At 38.4% G+C, this 18021-nt stretch overlaps 1 protein-coding gene and 2 long non-coding RNA genes across 6 annotated transcripts in view; 2 read left to right on the top strand and 1 right to left on the bottom strand.

The window, feature by feature from the left end:
- ttc28 (tetratricopeptide repeat domain 28) overlaps nt 1-18021 on the bottom strand; it is a 500907-nt gene that overhangs the window by 65601 nt on the left and 417285 nt on the right. For all 4 annotated transcript variants that reach the window (XM_087269938.2, XM_087269939.2, XM_087269940.1 and 1 more), the window contains one exon: nt 1534-2875. In XM_087269938.2, coding sequence (XP_087126064.1) covers nt 1534-2875 — 1342 coding nt within the window. The remainder of the gene's footprint in view (nt 1-1533; nt 2876-18021) is intronic.
- The window catches only part of LOC147834968 (uncharacterized), a 722499-nt gene that overhangs the window by 539204 nt on the left and 165274 nt on the right, over nt 1-18021 (top strand). The gene's annotated exons all lie outside the window — the stretch shown is intronic.
- LOC147834970 (uncharacterized) lies at nt 14360-17838 on the top strand. The gene is made up of 3 exons (XR_015500709.1): nt 14360-14493; nt 14580-14857; nt 16864-17838. It is a non-coding gene; the product is annotated as an uncharacterized LOC147834970 (long non-coding RNA).

Below are 18021 nucleotides of genomic sequence, written 5' to 3'. Positions count from 1 at the left end.
CATGGAAAGGAAATTATTAGAAATGTAATAAAATATTTTAACTATTACTATTATGTTAACAATATTTTATTGAATGATTTGTACTGTGTGTACTGATTCATTCATTCATTTATTTATTTTCTTTCCAGCTTAGTCTCTTTATAAATCTGGGGTCGCCAGAGCGGAACTCACCGCCAACTTATCCAGCATGAATTTACGCAGCAGATGCCCTTCCAGCCGCAACCCATCTCTGGGAAACATCCACACACACTCATTCACACTCACTCACTACGGACAATTTAGCCTACCCAATTCATCTGTACCGCATGTCTTTGTACTGTTAGGGAAATTAGAGGACCCAGAGGAAACCCACGCAAACGCGGGGAGAACATGCAAACTCCACACAAAAACGCCAACTGACACAGCCGAGACTCGAACCAGTGATCTTCTCGCTGTGAGGCGACAGCACTACCTACTGCGCCGCCCTCTTCCATTCTAGTTTCTTAAATAAATTACTAAAACTTGTCACACCTAAAAGAACTAACCTAGTTTGTTACTGAAAACTGTCATAAATTAAGTTGGTCAAACTTAAATCACTTAAGTGTAACAAGTCGAGGTTTTCACTTTTTATAATGTATCACATATTTACATTTTTTTTCTGAATCTCTCTTGACTTCCACTGTAAGGACAAAAGCACTGTTCAATATATATCCTACAGTCTCTCCACAGGTCAAAGTCAAAAGGGATTAAAACAATATGAAAGTTAATGATATGCGATTTTATATTTTGGGTTAACTATTCATTTCAATTGCTTAAAGAAGTACGAATGATATTTCACTTAATTCTATTTAACCTGAGGCAAGAAAAAGATCAAAATGTGCATAAAACCAGATGCAACTTACTTAAGAAATTTGATAACATTCTAGTCTAGTGCCTATTATGTCTGACGACACTGGCAGCTTTCCTTCAACTTGATGTTTAACAATAAATAAGTAGTGAACAAAATATAGTGAAGGGAAAATCCGTCAGTGCCGTGATGTATGTAAAACATGCAATTTATAAAAACAAAGTTTTTAACAATGTTGCTTTTTAAGCAGTTGTATCTTCTGTTAAAGTTATTTATATGTTTTACTCAATCATGCAAAGATGGTTTGATCCCAGCAAACAATTTGTGTTTAATAGACGTCTAATATACTTCTAAATGTAGACAGCTTAGCTAAAACAAGGCTAAACTTGAAAATCTGTCAGTGAAAATCTAATAGGCATCTAAGAATATCCCAAATGTATACTAGTCGTCAAATAGACAGACTGTATATGTGTAGTCATTGATTTCTGTTTATCTGATGACTAGTCTAGTTTTGGCCTATACTTAGACGTCTATTATATATTCACTGACAGCCCAAATTTAGTCTTGTTTTAGCCAAGAGGACTATGTTTAGACGTCTATTAGACATCTTAAAAAATGCTTGCTGGGATCCACCTTCAATCTATTAAGGATTATTGTTTACTTTGGCATCAATTTAAAACAACATATAACAAAAACTGAATTCTTACCTGTGTCCATTACCCAGACCTCTGTATGCCTTCTCCTGGTCCTGCATATGGCTGAGGCTTTGTGCCACGGAGAGATACTGGTCATAATACTTTATTGCCTCTTCGAAATCACCCAGCGAGTCGTAGCAGTCTCCCAAGTTCCCGTAGGCCCGACCACGGTCCAGAACAGCCTCATTGCCACTGAGCTGCTGCAACATTGCCAACTGTTGCTCAAAGTATCCAATAGCTTCCTCCATTACTCCCATGTTCATTTTAGTGATGCCCATGTTACCATAGACCTGGGCTTCAACGCTGGGGTCCTTCAGACGTTGGCCGAGCTCAAGCTGTTCCTCGTAGCATTTGAACGCCATTGTGTACTTCCCAAGTGACATGTATACAGCTGCAAGGTGCCCGTGAGCCTGGCACTCTCCCTGGATGTCGCCCAGCTCCTGGTACACCTCTAGTTCCTGGGTGTGGTATCCTAAGGCTTTGTCAAACTTCTGTAGCATACGGTAGGCAGCTCCCAATGCGGCATAGGCATTCGCCTCCATCTTGCGGTCCTTGACCTTATGTGCCAAGGATAACTGCTGCTCGTAAAACTTAACAGCGCCAGGAATGTCTTTCTTACAAAGGAAGATATCTCCCAGGTTGCCCAAGGCACGGAAACGAGCCTGCGAGTTGTTTAGCGACTGCGCCAAGGAAAGAAGGTACTTCTGGCACTCTTCCGCCTTGGTGTAGTCACCAAGTGCCTTGAAGGCCAGGCCCAGATTGCAGTAGGCTTTGGCTTGACTTAGCTTGTCATGGAGGTCCTTGGCAAGTGCCAGGTCTTGTTCGTAGTACTTCACCGCTTCCTGGAAGTTGCCCAGACAGTAGTGTGCATATCCCAAGTTGTGACAGACCTTGCCTTCACTCTCCATATCTTGCAAGTCCGGCGAAAGTCGTAAGTACTGTTCGTAGTAGGGTACAGCTTGGGGAAACTCACCTCGAGAGCAGTGGAAGTTACCCAGGTTACCCAAAGCCCTAGCCTCACTCTGGATGTCCCTCAACTCTCGAGCAATGTTCAAATGATTCTGGTAATGTTGCAACGCTCGATCGTGTGCACCAAGAGCCTGGTATGCCACAGCCAGGTTCCCATGCGTTGAAGCCTGTGAGGCACGATCATTAACCTCCATGGAAATCTGCAGCTCTTGTCGATGGTAGCGCACAGCCTGGTCAAAAGCACCGAGGGCATTGTAAGCATTGCCCATGTTTCCGTAGGCTCTGCCTTGGGCAGCGTAGTCGTTTAGCTCCTGGGCAATGGATAGATGAGCCTTGTGCAGCTTCAGAGCAGTCTCATAGTCCCCTTTCATCTGGTGAATGATTCCTGTAAAGGAGAAAAGAATCATTTCATTCAGCTGAATTGTGCTTATCATGCTTCAAGGCGTAACCGAAATGGCTTTTCGATATCTTCCATCCCTCTTCATCTGTTAAAGAGGCTAAAGATTAACTTTACATTTTAGAAAGCCCTGAACTATAACATACCCTAAGCAGATCATCCAAATGAAAAAAAGGAAATAAGATCTGAGGAAAATCCACTGACGCTTGTAGAAGTATCTTTTAATTAAAAAAAGGAGATCTGATCTAGTCTTGATGCAAGAAAATCAAAGGTCACCCAAAGCCCTAGCCTCACTCTGGATGTCCCTCAACTCTCGAGCAATGTGCAAATGATTCTGGTAATGTTGCAACGCTCGATCGTGTGCACCCAGAGCCTGGTACGCCACAGCCAGGTTCCAAAGCGTTGAAGCCTGTGAGGCACGACCATTAACCTCCATGGAAATCTGCATCCCTCTTCATCTGTTAAAGAGGCTAAAGATTAACTTTCCATTTTAGAAAGCCCTGAACTATAACATACCCTAAGCAGACCATCCAAATGAAAAAATAAAATAAAATAAGATCTGAGGAAAATCCACTGACACTTGTAGAAGTATCTTTTAATTAAAAAAAAGGAGATCTGATCTAGTCTTGATGCAAGAAAATCAAAGGTCACCCAAAGCCCTAGCCTCACTCTGGATGTCCCTCAACTCTCGAGCAATGTTCAAATGATTCTGGTAATGTTGCAACACTCGATCGTGTGCACCCAGAGCCTGGTATGCCACAGCCAGGTTCCCATGCGTTGAAGCCTGTGAGGCACGACCATTAACCTCCATGGAAATCTGCATCCCTCTTCATCTGTTAAAGAGGCTAAAGATTAACTTTACATTTTAGAAAGCCCTGTACTATAACGTACCCTAAGCAGACCATCCAAATGAAAAAATAAAATAAAATAAGATCTGAGGAAAATCCACTGACACTTGTAGAAGTATCTTTTAATTTAAAAAAAGGAGATCTGATCTAGTCTTGATGCAAGAAAATCAAAGGTCACCCAAAGCCCTAGCCTCACTCTGGATGTCCCTCAACTCTCGAGCAATGTTCAAATGATTCTGGTAATGTTGCAACACTCGATCGTGTGCACCCAGAGCCTGGTATGCCACAGCCAGGTTCCCATGCGTTGAAGTCTGTGAGGCACGACCATTAACCTCCATGGAAATCTGCATCCCTCTTCATCTGTTAAAGAGGCTAAAGATTAACTTTATATTTTAGAAAGCCCTAAACTATAACATACCTTAAGCAGATCATCCAAATGAAAAAAAGGAAATAAGATCTGAGGAAAATCCACTGACGCTTGTAGAAGTATCTTTTAATTAAATAAAGGAGATCTGATCTAGTCTTGATGGAAGATAATCAAAGTTCTGCGCCCTATAGATATGCCGATATGAGGCAAAGGCAAACAAAACAGTCAGATCTGCTCAGTCCTGGGAGACTCTTGCAAATTTTAGGTCCCCCTAATGTTGTCTCGCCACTTTTCCACAAAATGATCATTACCGTCATAACATTATATCCCCTCCTCTCCAGTTCCAGTAGAGTATGTGGGGGAAAGTAGAGGAACAGGCAAGGAAAACGGCTAATGATTACTTTTGATGGAAAAAGGGTTTGAGGGCTCTAGCGATGGGAAACTTTAATTGTGGTCCACACCAGTTGGCTTTAACAGGGTTTCTTTGACTTTGAAAACCAGAGGTAACTACTGGGGATAAGGAAAACTGCTGGGATGAGGGGAAAACAAGACGTGTCAGTTGGGCAAAACTGGGAAGCCTGTGGCGACCCTTTGTGGGATTGTCAGAGATGCCGGCTGCCCTGAAAATGTGCTCTGGGAACAGGACGCCAATGAAAACACATCGTGAGCATGTGAGATGAAAGCAGTTTTCAGAGAGATTGTTGATAGAGTGGCTTGGCTTCTAGAGGGAACTTGCTCGCTCGGTTTGAGTCACAGGCCACGAGCATGTCCTTCTGTGCATGGAGAAGCAGGAGGCGATGGGGGGATATCAAAATGGGTGAGGGGTTGCCCATCTGCTCAGTGTCAATACTCATGTGCCAAGGCAGGATTACCAGCATGTGGTAAATCCAATTAGATCCAGTGCCAAACCGGTATCCTGACACTGAGGGCCCATTAGAGCTCTTTTCTATTCACAAAAATTTCCTCTAAAATAGCCCGAGTCTTCAGCGGCTAATTATTAATACTTAACCCCATGATTCTTCATTTATCAGTGAGCAAACTTGAGACAGAAGCTAGCTTGAAGACAAATCCTTGCAAGCAAACATGACACACAAATCCTGTGATGAAAGAAAGACACTCCTGCAGGTCTGTTTTGTAATGGCTGGTACTGCTTGTACTTTCATATTGGCTCTGTTCAACGTAGCTGCTAAAAACATAATAGGGAACACTAAAACTACTTTGAGCTAAAAACAGAAATGCTGAGCAGAGCAACTCTACACTGCCAGGCCATAAATACTCCCGACTGTCTGCAAATGAACAGAAGGGACTGCTGTTAATATTCACAAACAGTAGGGAGTGTTTATGAGCATAAACTACTTAAATTAATGGATCACCTACAGTCGTCGTTACACTAGTTAATACGCTGAGTGCCCCCTGGTGGTATGCTTCATGGCTTGAAATTTAAAATAAAGTTAAATGCTTATATAAAACGATGAACAAACAAACAAATAAATAAGCACAATCTATAGGAAGAAACGTTTGGAAGTAGTTTGTTAACAGCACTTATATTTTATTCATTCTACATTCATTCTTTATTTATTTACATCATGTTAATTAAATTGAACAATAATTATCTTACAGATCCTTAAAATAATTCACAATAAAATTCATTCAATCATTTTCTTGTCGGCTTACTCCCTTTATTTAACCGGGGTTGCCACAGCGGAATGAACCACCAACTTATCCAGCACATTCTTACGCAGCGGATGCCCTTTCAGCCGCAACCCATCTCTGGGAAATATCCACACACATTCATACACTACGGACAATTTAGCCTACCCAATTCACCTGTACCGCATGTCTTTGGACTGCGATATTCCATTTTCAAGAGTTTACACTTAGATAATGCTTGACTGTTTTAGCAGGTTTGGCATGCTGTCCTGATAGAGAACCCTGACCTCAGAAATAGATGAGCCCAAGGCTCCCGCCTAGTCAATAGGCATCCCATTAGGAGGAATACGTGATCAGGTAGTTCTCGATAACTTCCCAAGAATAGACCGTTGGCTCGATGCCGCCAACAAGTAGCAGGTGCTTGTGACTTTAACTTTTGTTGCATGTTTTTGCCTGTAGGAGGAACCCGGAGTACAGGGAAAACCCACACGAACATGGGGAGAACATGCAAACTCCACATAGAGAGTGTGGACTGGCTCAGCTAGCGTTTAAATCAACGACCAGGGGCAACAGTGCTAGCCCCTGAGCCACCGTGTCGCCCGAACTTAGAGTTGAGGAGAAGGGGTGGATTGGTTTGGGGGGGGGGATTTCCAAAACAAAGATGAGGAATGAAATATAGGCTGGATTTATATTACATTTGGAATGATCCGATTGGCTAGTTAGTGATTAGTAAAAGGGATCAGCTGTAGTCAATCCTATCACGTGCTCCTCTTGAAATTAATTCACTTTGCGCATAAATTTTATTTGCATTTTTTGATAGAAACATAGCAAGTGAAAATAGAAAATTAGGCTCAATTTGTAGGCCTAACTGATGCTTTAACATTTTTTGTTGTCTGTTATGTTTAATTTGTTAATATAAAAATGAAAAAGATTCAATATTTTATTATTGAGATGTTAGGGTGAATGACTTTATAAAAGTAGCCTACACTTGTTACATTTGAAGATTTGCCCAACGTGTCCTCACATCCTCGGGAGTTTGTTATAAACTTGTAAATAAAAAGTCTGAACTAACAAGGAAAGGATGCAAGTCTGAAATTTATGTAGTTGATTTTGGGAAAAAGGCCCAAAAAGTTAGCATGAATTTCAGCAATCACGCCTCCAATTTCCAATGTCTCTATTTTACCCCATCCACACTGACAAGCATCAGCAGCATTTTAAAACCAAAACAGCCTCTTCAGTGTTTCCAAAACGCTTCATTTTCAACACTCGAAAACTCCAGGTAGTGCGGACGGAAGGCGTAAACGTAGCAAAAGTTATGAGTTTTAAAACTAAAACATATTAGTGTAAACAGGGCCTGTGAAAGTCTCACCACAGACGACTCTATTTTCATCATTTCATGTTAAGAATGGGCTCACAGCGGCAAAACAAAAAGAGCTTCTCTTTGATAGGTCAGTTAAGAGGATTACATGGTCACCTGCGGACGCTGCAGGAATGCATATGGCCCCATCACTAAAGTTAAATCCTCAGAGCAGACACGCGGGAGAGTGTAGCATGAGATGGGGAGCAGGATCTGAGACTGATCAGAGGTCAGGGAAAAGGTTAAAAACTCCTCAGCATCTGCTGTAAGGGCTGAATAGTAATTGCAACGCTGCAGAGCATTTAGCTATAGAAGACACTATACTCCGAGAGCCTCTGAGTAGTGGGATTGTGATTCCAGCTTGATGCCCTGCTATGTGGAACGAGTGATGGGCAGCCCTTCAAACAAACATTAAAAATACTTCCCTCCCTAGGCGCTCGTTTCGCCTGAATACATGTGAAATGAAGTAATTTAATCTTCAAATAGCACAATCTTCAACCCCAAATGACTGAAACGGCATGACTTTTTTATTTTATTTTTACTGGGAATGTCCTACTTGAACTCATTACATAGCTGTCGCTTTTCATGCGTTCCCGCTCCATAAAGGCTGTGGCATTCCGAATTAATTAGCTTTAGCATGGACTCGCCTTCAAAGCTTAACATCTCTGACCAGATTTTGACAACTAAATGAAACCGATCAAACCAGCAGTCATTAGATGTGTCCAATTCTTAAAATAGTGCATTTAATAATAGATCAAATTTACTCTGATTTAATGTCAAAAATCACGTCAAGATGGCAATTTTAAAGTGTTGTTGAGCTCAAAACAGAACAACTATAAGGAGGTTTTCAGGTTTCACAAAGTCAAGACTTTTTAAGACCATTATGAATGAAATTTCTAATTATACAGGACTTTTTATGTTATATTATACTTTATTTATTAGCAACAAATTTACATAAATTGTCAAAACAAGCAAACCCTAGTTGTATGCATACACATTTTTCTACATAACTTGTCTTAAAAAAAAAAAAATCTTTAAAAGCTGTAATAAACAAAGTATGCACAACAGTTTGTTATGGGGTCCGCTCTTCGTATGTGGATTACTCAGTTAGCTGGTGTCACATTCACCAGCGATCTCTAACCACCAGAGGTCGCTGGAAAACATTCTCACTCACAGAACTACAAATGTGTTCGTAAATGGACTTCAACTTCATACATGCTCTTCGCCCACACACCTGCTTCCTCATTTAGCTTGGTTACATTCGCCCCATTGAGGACTTTCAAAGACTGATTAACACACTATTTAAGCCACACATTCACTCCTTCAGTTTGCCTAGTCTTGTTTACTGTTAGTGACATTACAACGCGTTTTCCTTTGTCTGCCTTTGCCGTGTTTTTGATCCTTTGCCTTGTTTATTTATTTAATGCTGTTTGCTGCCTGCCTTTGGCCATCTGCCTGTTATTTCGACTTGGACTGTGGATTGCCCTCATACATCTGTTTGCCCCTGTATTGATCATTGCTTGCCTGGCTACCATTCAACCTGCATTTGGATCCTACCTTCTGTTGTTGGTGTCACTCCCCGTTGTTACAGCTGGATTTGGTTATTGACGAGACACAATCCAGGGTCATTTCGTTCTTCAAAACTCATCCAAGAGTTGTCTGGTTGCTCAAACCTGCTCTGGAGCAGGCCTATTTCATACAGTTGAAGTCAGAATTATTAGCCCCCCTATTTATTTTTTTCCCCAATTTCTGTTTAACGGAGAGATTTTTAGCACATTTCTAAACATAATAGTTTTAATAACTCATTTCTAATAACGGATTTATTTTCTTTGCCATGATGAAAGTATTAATTGAAAGAATTCTGATTCTTTTTCTCAATTTACTTTAAATTATATGCTGTTATTATTAATGGTTAATAATATTCATCTATGTGAAGACACTGATCATGTTAATGATTTCTCACAATAGTTCTCAACAATGATTTAACAAGGTAAGAAACAGAAACATCAATATGCAACACTTTAATTGTCTGAAATAGTTTTAGTTTTTTATATATATATATATATATATATATATATATATATATATATATATATATATATATATATATATATATATATATATATATATACCTTAATGTCATTACACATTTTTCAACCAATGCAGGTGTGATTTAAAAAGAATAGCTTCAAAAAATACTAGATTCAGCTTACTGGTATGTGGTGCAATGGTGAGCTATTTTTAGAACAGTCTTGTGGGCAACTCATGTAATCCTCGTGGGCTACCTGGTGCCCATGGGCACCATGTTGGTGACCCCTGATTTAGATGATCAATTCTGTAGATAAAGCATGTTTTTTGTTTTAAATCATATTCATGATATTGATTTTGCAGCTGGTTAAAAAAGAAATGCTGGCAACAAGAAAGAACCCCTCTTAATGTCTTCACCTCAAACACACACTCTCCTATACACTACTTCTTTAAAGGAAACCAAAATTGTGCGCAATAAGAAGTGGCTGATGGAAAGTAGAATAATAAGTGCGGCAGTATTTCAGCAGTCATGTCAGCTCCAGAGCTATTTTCCTTTGTTATGTTTCTTGTCTGCCTCTCGAAACCAATCCAGTCTCGCCTCCTCCCATTCAAACATCGAACGCTAACTAGGCCCGATTTTCTGCCGCATGATTTACAGCTCAAAAACCTAGTCTCCAAATGCTCGAGGGAATATGGGGACAAACAAATGGCAGACTTTTGAACGCGGCGGGATTCTTGGGTCAGCTTTGTTGTTGGCTTCAGACGAGCAGTAAAACAGTTGAAAACTGTGGCTGGCAACTGCCAGATGCATTAATTTTACATTAAGTCTCTTGCGGAAAAGCTTGTGTTTATTCTCCGCTTCCACTTTGGGCGAAGCAAAGCACGGTTGGTGTTTCTTACCAGCCGCAGATTGTTGATAAACACCCTGCTAAATGTCTACCAGTAACAGAAGCCTGGCTTTTGGAATTCTTTGTGACTGTTTTGATGGTCTATTTTGGAATATTCCAGCGTTTCCTCTATTTCCCTGGTGGTTTTGGCGTGTCGTTGCATATTTGCACTGCCGCAGCGTACTGGAGACGGCACAAAATAACTGTCTGTGGAAACAGGGCCTCAACGGTGACCGCTGGTAACAACTGTCAAAGCGACACATTAAACAGGCATTTCACACAACACTTAACCCTGGGTTAATGCATGCTAACCCAGTGTTAATGATGCTTTTAACGCTTCTTTAAGCAACGTTTCACACTTGTACTAAAGGAAGAGGGTGAGCACCTTGAATTATGAAACCTTTTAGCACCGCTAATTTAATTATTAGCCTTTCTGGAATGTTATGGTGAGTTGTTTTAGAGGAGACCATCAAACCGAGCTTGTCTTGTTAAATTTATACAATATTGTTTTATATATAATTATAATACACTGTTACATGTTAAATGTATAGTCTCTGTCTTTGGAATATGTTTTAAATGTGCTGTATGTAAGTTTTTAACTCTTCTAAAGCATAAAAATACTCTAATATGCTGCAGATATTTATGAAACACGCCAAGTGAACATACAAAGTTTATCTGATAAATGAGTCAGATATTCTCCTTTGGAAATGTGCGTTATGTGCTGGAACGTCTGTCTTTGTTTTGTTTTTTTTAAACCCGCCCACTCCCAGTTTAGCCAATTATATTTCAGCACCCCGAGTTGCCTTCATGGGAAACAGCGTATTTGATTAATTTAGGGTGCTTTCACACTAGCACTTTTGGTCTGTACCCGGGTTCGTTTGACGTCATAGTACGGTACGTATAGCTAGTGTGAACGTGTCTTCTGAATTCGGGTGCGCACCCGTGAACCGTACTCAAGTCCGCCTGAAAGAGGTGGTCTGGAATACAGTTCATGCGAACTCTGGTACGGTTAACTTCTGATGTGAATGCAATCGTATCAAATCACGGAAGTGAACCACCAACTGTACAACAAACTATCGTTTTCATAACATTCGTTCATGTTTGTGTGTGTGTGTGTGTGTCATGTTTCGTACCTTGGTGACACGCGCGGGACTGAGCCAGGACAAACACAGTGATACACAGTGATGTCTGCTTGTCTCCTCCAAAAACAACTTCTGCAGACACAGTGTGATGCTCTGAATGTTTATAATATGTTTGCGGCAGATGGACGCGAGTCGCTTTCTGTATGTCCAAAACCAAAAGCTTCAGTTAAAGCAGAGTGACAGTGATGTGCGGATGTCTTTCCATTTTGACGCTTGCTTTCGTGAACATCAACTAGCAACGACCGTAAACAAAACAGCAGCTCGATGACGCAAGCGTACCGGGGTTCAGAAGGAAAAACCAAACCAACCGAGGAGGTGGCAGGGGGAGACAATCGAACTTGGGTACGGTCCTGGCAAATGAACCAAGTGTGAAAGCACCCTTAGTCAGGAAGGCTCTCAAAGTGTGCGTCCGTGATCGAAATGTGACCTCCGATGGACAGTAGAAGGCCCGAAATGAGACGCAGATTCAGAGTTCCACATGAGGTGGTTAGAAAATTAGAAAATAATATTAATATTACAAACTTAAACATTAGGTGAGCAGGTTACATTATAACCCCGTGTCCCAACAACACGCTATGTGATGAGATTTGCAGTGATGAGCAATTTGGCTGTTTTCACAAGACAAAACATGATAGAAATTTAAATACAGCCATTCAGAAGCACAGAATACTACACAACAAACAGTTTATTTTTTTCAATTTTAGCTGTTGGTTAGGACAAAAACTCCTTTTAGAATTGAAAATATTTATTCTATCATGTGTCATTGCGTTTAGCTATGAAACGCTAAACGTTAGTTAGAAAACAGCCCTAAACCAGGATCAATAATCCAAACTCACGTCAATCTGGCAACCTGCGCTCGCTGCCCTCATCAGAGGAGGAGCCGAGTGAAAATGTGTTTTGATCCAGGTGTGCAATACCTAATTCAACCACTGGGTGTCAGACTTACATACTGCACCTTTAAAGATTCATGACAGCGAGAGAAAATTATTGAGTAACTTTTTTGTTGACCCAGAATACTGAATATGGCCACTTTAATAGGTACACCTTACTAGTACTAGATTGGACCCACTTTTGAATTCAGAACTGCCTTCATCCAACGTGGCATAGATTCAAGAAGGTACTAAAAATATTCCTCAGAGATTTTGGCCCATATTGACAGGATAGCGTCACGCAGTTGCTGCAGATTTGTCGGCTGCACATCCATGACGTGAATCTCTACTTCCACCAAATCCAAAAGGTGGTCCATTGGATTGAGATCTGGTGACTGTGGAGGCCATTTGAGCACAGTGAATTGATTGTCATGTTTAAGAAACCAGTCTGAGATTATTCACGCTTAATGACATGGTGCGTTATCCTGCTGGAAGTAGCCATCAGAAGATGGGTACACTGTGGTCATAAAGGGATGGACATGGGGAGCAACAATACTCAGGTAGGCTGTGGCGTTGACACGATGCTCAATTGGTACTAATGGACCCAAAGTGTGCTAAGAAAATTTCCCCCACACTATTGCCTTTCTATCAGCTGGAACCAGTCTGGCCATTCTCCTCTGACCTCTGGCATCAACAAGGCATTTGCGCCCACAGATCTGCCGCTCTCTGAAAAGTTTCTCTTTATCAGACCATTCTCTGTAAACCCTCGAGATGGTTGTGCATGAAAATCCCAGTAGATCAGCAGTTTCTGAAATACTCAGACCAGCCCGTCTGGGACAAACAACCATGCCACATTTAAAGTCACTGAAATCCCCTTTCTTCCCCATTCTGATGCTCAGTTTAAACTGCAGCAGATCGTCTTGACCATGTCTACATGCCTAAATGCATTGAGTTGCTGTCCTGTGATTGGTTGATTAGGAATTAGCGTTAACGAGCAGTTAGACAGGTGTACATAATAAAGTGGCTGGTGAGTCTATGACACACTGCTCATTGTTTTGAACACTTCAACTGTAATGAACTGTAAATATTTCTGCGAAACAGCGATTTAACAATCTTAAGCGCATATTTTTGTCAACATTAGTGAACTAATGTTATGAATTGAAATGTTGGGAAATAATGCGTTGCAGATTTAACATATGTGTGGTCTTTAAGCGGTGTGGGTTTTGTAGATAATGACTCGCTTAACTTCATGAGAATCTGTTCACTACATTAGAGAGGAGCATTAGTTCTGAAGCTGCTTCATGAGTCTCTAAATGACCTGGAATATTAATCTAAGGAAAAAGAAATTAGATAACTTGTCTAATGTTCTGCCTAGAACTATGAAGCGTAGAGAATGAATATCAACAATGTAGTGTTGTAAAACAGAAGCCATAAGACAAAATCCCCCAAAACTCACTGCACTGTAAAAAATCCAACTTGCAAATTGCTAACTCAAATCAAAATTGTAAGTTGGGTGGACATATTTTGAGCCCAGTGTTGAGTTTACTTTTAAAAATGAGTTAACTGAAGGTTTAAAACTGGTTTGTTCAATGAAAGTAAATACTTAAGTTGAGCAGACTTTACATTTTGAGTTCTTCACTGGATCATCTACTTCCCGTCTTTGCACATGCTCAGTCTGTCTTCGGGTGCCATTTTGCACGAGGTGTCCTCTCACCAGCAGCAGCTGCCATCTCCTGATTCAGGTAAGCTTTGTTTTAGCTTTATTATCAAAATTAATCTAAATAGCGTGCAAATCTAAAGTAAAATGTAATGTTTTATTCCCAAAAAACTAAGTTACATCGTGTGAAGATCATTTCTGACAAGCTCGGGCTAACAAGCTAGCCACCTGTGAAGTTTGCTTCATTTGAAGGACTGTTTAACGTTAATTTGCTTCTTAAACTGGAGGGAAATGTAGTGAAATATTGTTGTTGCAAACAGACATATCTGAGCGGCCGGTCACCACTGTATTGTTAACCCTGTTGTGTCTGTATTAAAACAGCAATGCGATAACATTAAAACCACTTCAAAATAATATTTAGCATACCACTTTAAATATACAGTCACTAGTAGTGTATATAGTATTCCAGGAGCTTGTGGTTTTTATGATTATTTATTTGGCATACATTAACCATTTATGAGTTGAGTAACATGTATGTATGTATTATTTAAATCTTCCCTTTTTATGTTTGCAATATTTATTTTATATTGTGCTTTTTAAAAACATCAGTTTAATTTATGAAAACAATTTGACCTGCAATGTTACATTTTTATGTACTTTTTTATAGGTTTGGAATGCAGTGTAAGTTTTGCAAATTTGTAAACAGTAGCTGAGAAGTTACACTACAGACTACATCGCTATCAAGGGCCATCCTGGCAGCAGCCTTGTTTGTTCGCAGACTGCTTCTGCACTTTAAAGACTGTAGGTGCATTAAAGTCACATTAGACATTAGCACATTAACAGTCTGCTGCAGTTACTGACTATTTGATTTTTTTAACCTCCTGTAGCTGATGTCCGAAAACAGTGGCCTGCATGGTTTTGGGAGTTTAGGCAAGTTTGCATTTGAGATTATTTATTTCAAAATGTATAACCCTTGTTCACAATTCATACTATTCATTTTTTTATGGTCTGTTTGTAGGTCTATGCTGAGTTTTACAGGATTACTCAAACCAACCTCAAAGATACCTTCTCTTTTTCGGATGAATACGCTATCAAGTTTTATGGATCATGTGGTGGGCGATATGGAGAGATAATAAGAACCGCCCTGGACCAACTGGACAATCAAGTAATTATTTAGCATTCAATCATATCACTGATTAAAGAGGGCCATATTAAACTTTATGGAGTTTACCATGGAGTTTCTCTTTTTGTGTGCAATATTGGAATTCATGCAGGTAATTAATCTTTGAAGTTACAAAACAGTTTGTTCCCTAAAAGAAAAGTTTGTAGCACTGTTTTCACCTCTGTAAAGGATGCTACATTTTCATCACTTAGTCTTTAGTAGAACAACCATGACTGAGTCCGGCTGACCAGGGAGTGAAAACAGGTGCTGCAACAATAATTATAAAGCAAATTTCATTTTTAATAATTAAAACATGTTGGGAATTTCTGATCAAAATGACTAACCTGTGAATAACCATAATTAATGCCCTTCAATTGTAAAGTGGTGCCACCTGTCATCTCTCAGGGTCTGAGCATCTGGTTTAATGTGACAATAGCTGATGACCTATGGCAAGCCGTTTTAACTTTTATTCTATAGCCCGTACTAGTATCTATTTTCTTGTTACTAGTACTTATCCATTTTCTTAGTTCTTTTCCATTAAGTACTAACTAGTACTTATTTATTAGTTACTAGTACTTATTTATTAGTTACTAGTACTTATTTATTAGATACTAGTACTTATTTATTAGATACTAGTACTTATTTATTAGATACTAGTACTTATTTATTAGATACTAGTACTTATTTATTAGTTACTAGTACTTATTTATTAGATACTAGTACTTATTTATTAGTTACTAGTACTTATTTATTAGATACTAGTACTTATTTATTAGTTACTAGTACTTATTTATTAGATACTAGTACTTATTTATTAGATACTAGTACTTATTTATTAGATACTAGTACTTATTTATTAGATACTAGTACTTATTTATTAGATACTAGTACTTATTTATTAGTTACTAGTACTTATTTATTAGATACTAGTACTTATTTATTAGTTACTAGTACTTATTTATTAGATACTAGTACTTATTTATTAGTTACTAGTACTTATTTATTAGATACTAGTACTTATTTATTATATACTAGTACTTATTTATTTGTTACTAGTACTTATTTAATAGATACTAGTACTTATTTATTAGTTACTAGTACTTATTTATTAGATACTAGTACTTATTTATTAGTTACTAGTACTTATTTATTAGATACTAGTACTTATTTATTAGTTACTAGTACTTATTTATTAGATACTAGTACTTATTTATTAGTTACTAGTACTTATTTATTAGATACTAGTACTTATTTATTAGTTACTAGTACTTATTTATTAGTTACTAGTACTTATTTATTAGTTACTAGTTCTTATTTATTAGTTACTAGTACTTATTTATTAGTTACTAGTTCTTATTTATTAGATACTAGTACTTATTAAATAGATACTAGTTCTTATTTATTAGTTACTAGTACTTATTTTAATAGTGACTAGTAACTATTCTGTTGTTACTCGTAATGAATTAAAAATTTTCCCATTCATTTCAATGGGATCTCTAATTGAGATATCAACTATTCAGTTTTGACTAGTATGTATTCCAGCTGTGACTAGTGCATATTTTTATCTACTAGTAGTTAATCATTAGGTACTAGTACCTATTACTGAGATGCTACTACCTAAATAATAGATACTAGTACTTATGTATTAGGTACTAGTCCTTATTCATTAGGTACTAGTATCTATTTAATAGATACTAGTACTTATTTATTAGATACTAGTACTTATTAAATAGCTTACTAATGTTTATTCATGTAGAGTTGATGCTTAACGGATAATCAATTCACTATTTGCTAATGCTTAATAAATGATTCATTATTATAAAAGTGTTACCTGAAAAGTTTTATAAATGGAAGGTATATAAATGACTGTGTTACTGACATTACTACCTTCAGTTTCCAAATTAAGTTGCTTTGCCTTTGCTTTTTTTTTACCTTGCTTTTTGGAGATGTTTGTGATTTAGCAGTAAAAATAGTTTTTCATCCTCTTTTTATGTTTCCTTTTACTGCAGGACACAGAGCCAGAAGATATTTGCACAATAGAGATGGAGATGGACATCCTTAGCACTGTTGAAGATGATGTTGCCACTCTTCAGACCAACCTAAATGTAAGGTGCCTGTCTGTGGTTCTGGAAGAGCAAATCGTGCTGGAAAAGATCTTCCGACAGCTGTTGTTCTCCTCTTTGGTTTGATTAATTTCCTCATTATGAACTACCCCAAAGAACTGAAACACATCTTTGAAACTATTCAGAAAGTGTTTATTGGCCTTGAATGCATTTGTTTGTACACTGAAATTGTGTTACTCTTGGTGTTGTCACCAAACTTAAATTCAGTTTTGATTTTACATTTTCAAATTTTAAAAACATCCATTTCCCACCAATTGATAGATTGGCTGTTGTGTTCAAGCGCTCAACATAAATGACTGTGATTGGCTGAGAAGTTCACCATTTCACTGCTCTTCACTGATGTTCATGGAGTGCAAACACAGATACACACACACACACACACACAGCGTACCACTTGTGTCAGCTTATACACAGACCAGTTGATCAATGTGAAATTCTTAAGTGTCCCTGTATCTGTGGTTACACAGTAAACAGCAGTGAGTTTGGTGAACTGATGATCTTCACGCCCAATCAGTCTTTTCTGTTGAGCATGTGAACACACTGGCAATATAACAGTGTTTAAAACATGGTCAACAACGCTCAAATGTTAGCAGGAAATGGACGTTTTTAAAATTATAGAACTGATGGGTAACAAAATTAAAATATCGTGACAAAACTAATTACTCTTGCACTTTGAAAAAAATGTTGATAGTGCAAGCATTTTAAATATTACTTTTGCTTAACTCGAGCACTTAAAAGGCAATATAGGATTTGAGGATTTACCTTTTTGTTGCCTCTTTTCCTTCTCTGGACTGCTGTACATTTCATTTGGACAGAAAACTGTTTGCAGAATTGTCAATAAATATATTCTTTGATATTGTGTTATAGTGTGTTTTGTAATCTCTTAACTTCATACTTAGAGTCATACAGGTATTTGTTTGAGAAGCGCAGATATAAGATTTCCATAAAATTATGAATTAAAAGATAAAGATTAAATCAACTTAAAAAATTAAGGCAACCAGCGGCACAGCTTTGAGTTAACTGAACTTCTGTTAAGTTGTGCCA

Source organism: Danio rerio, chromosome 10 (genome assembly GCF_052040795.2).
Source record: "Danio rerio strain M-AB ecotype USA chromosome 10, GRCz13ab, whole genome shotgun sequence".
Lineage (NCBI taxonomy): Eukaryota > Metazoa > Chordata > Actinopteri > Cypriniformes > Danionidae > Danio > Danio rerio.
The sequence above is the reverse complement of the archived record's forward strand: the minus strand, read 5'-3'. Positions and strand labels throughout refer to the sequence as shown.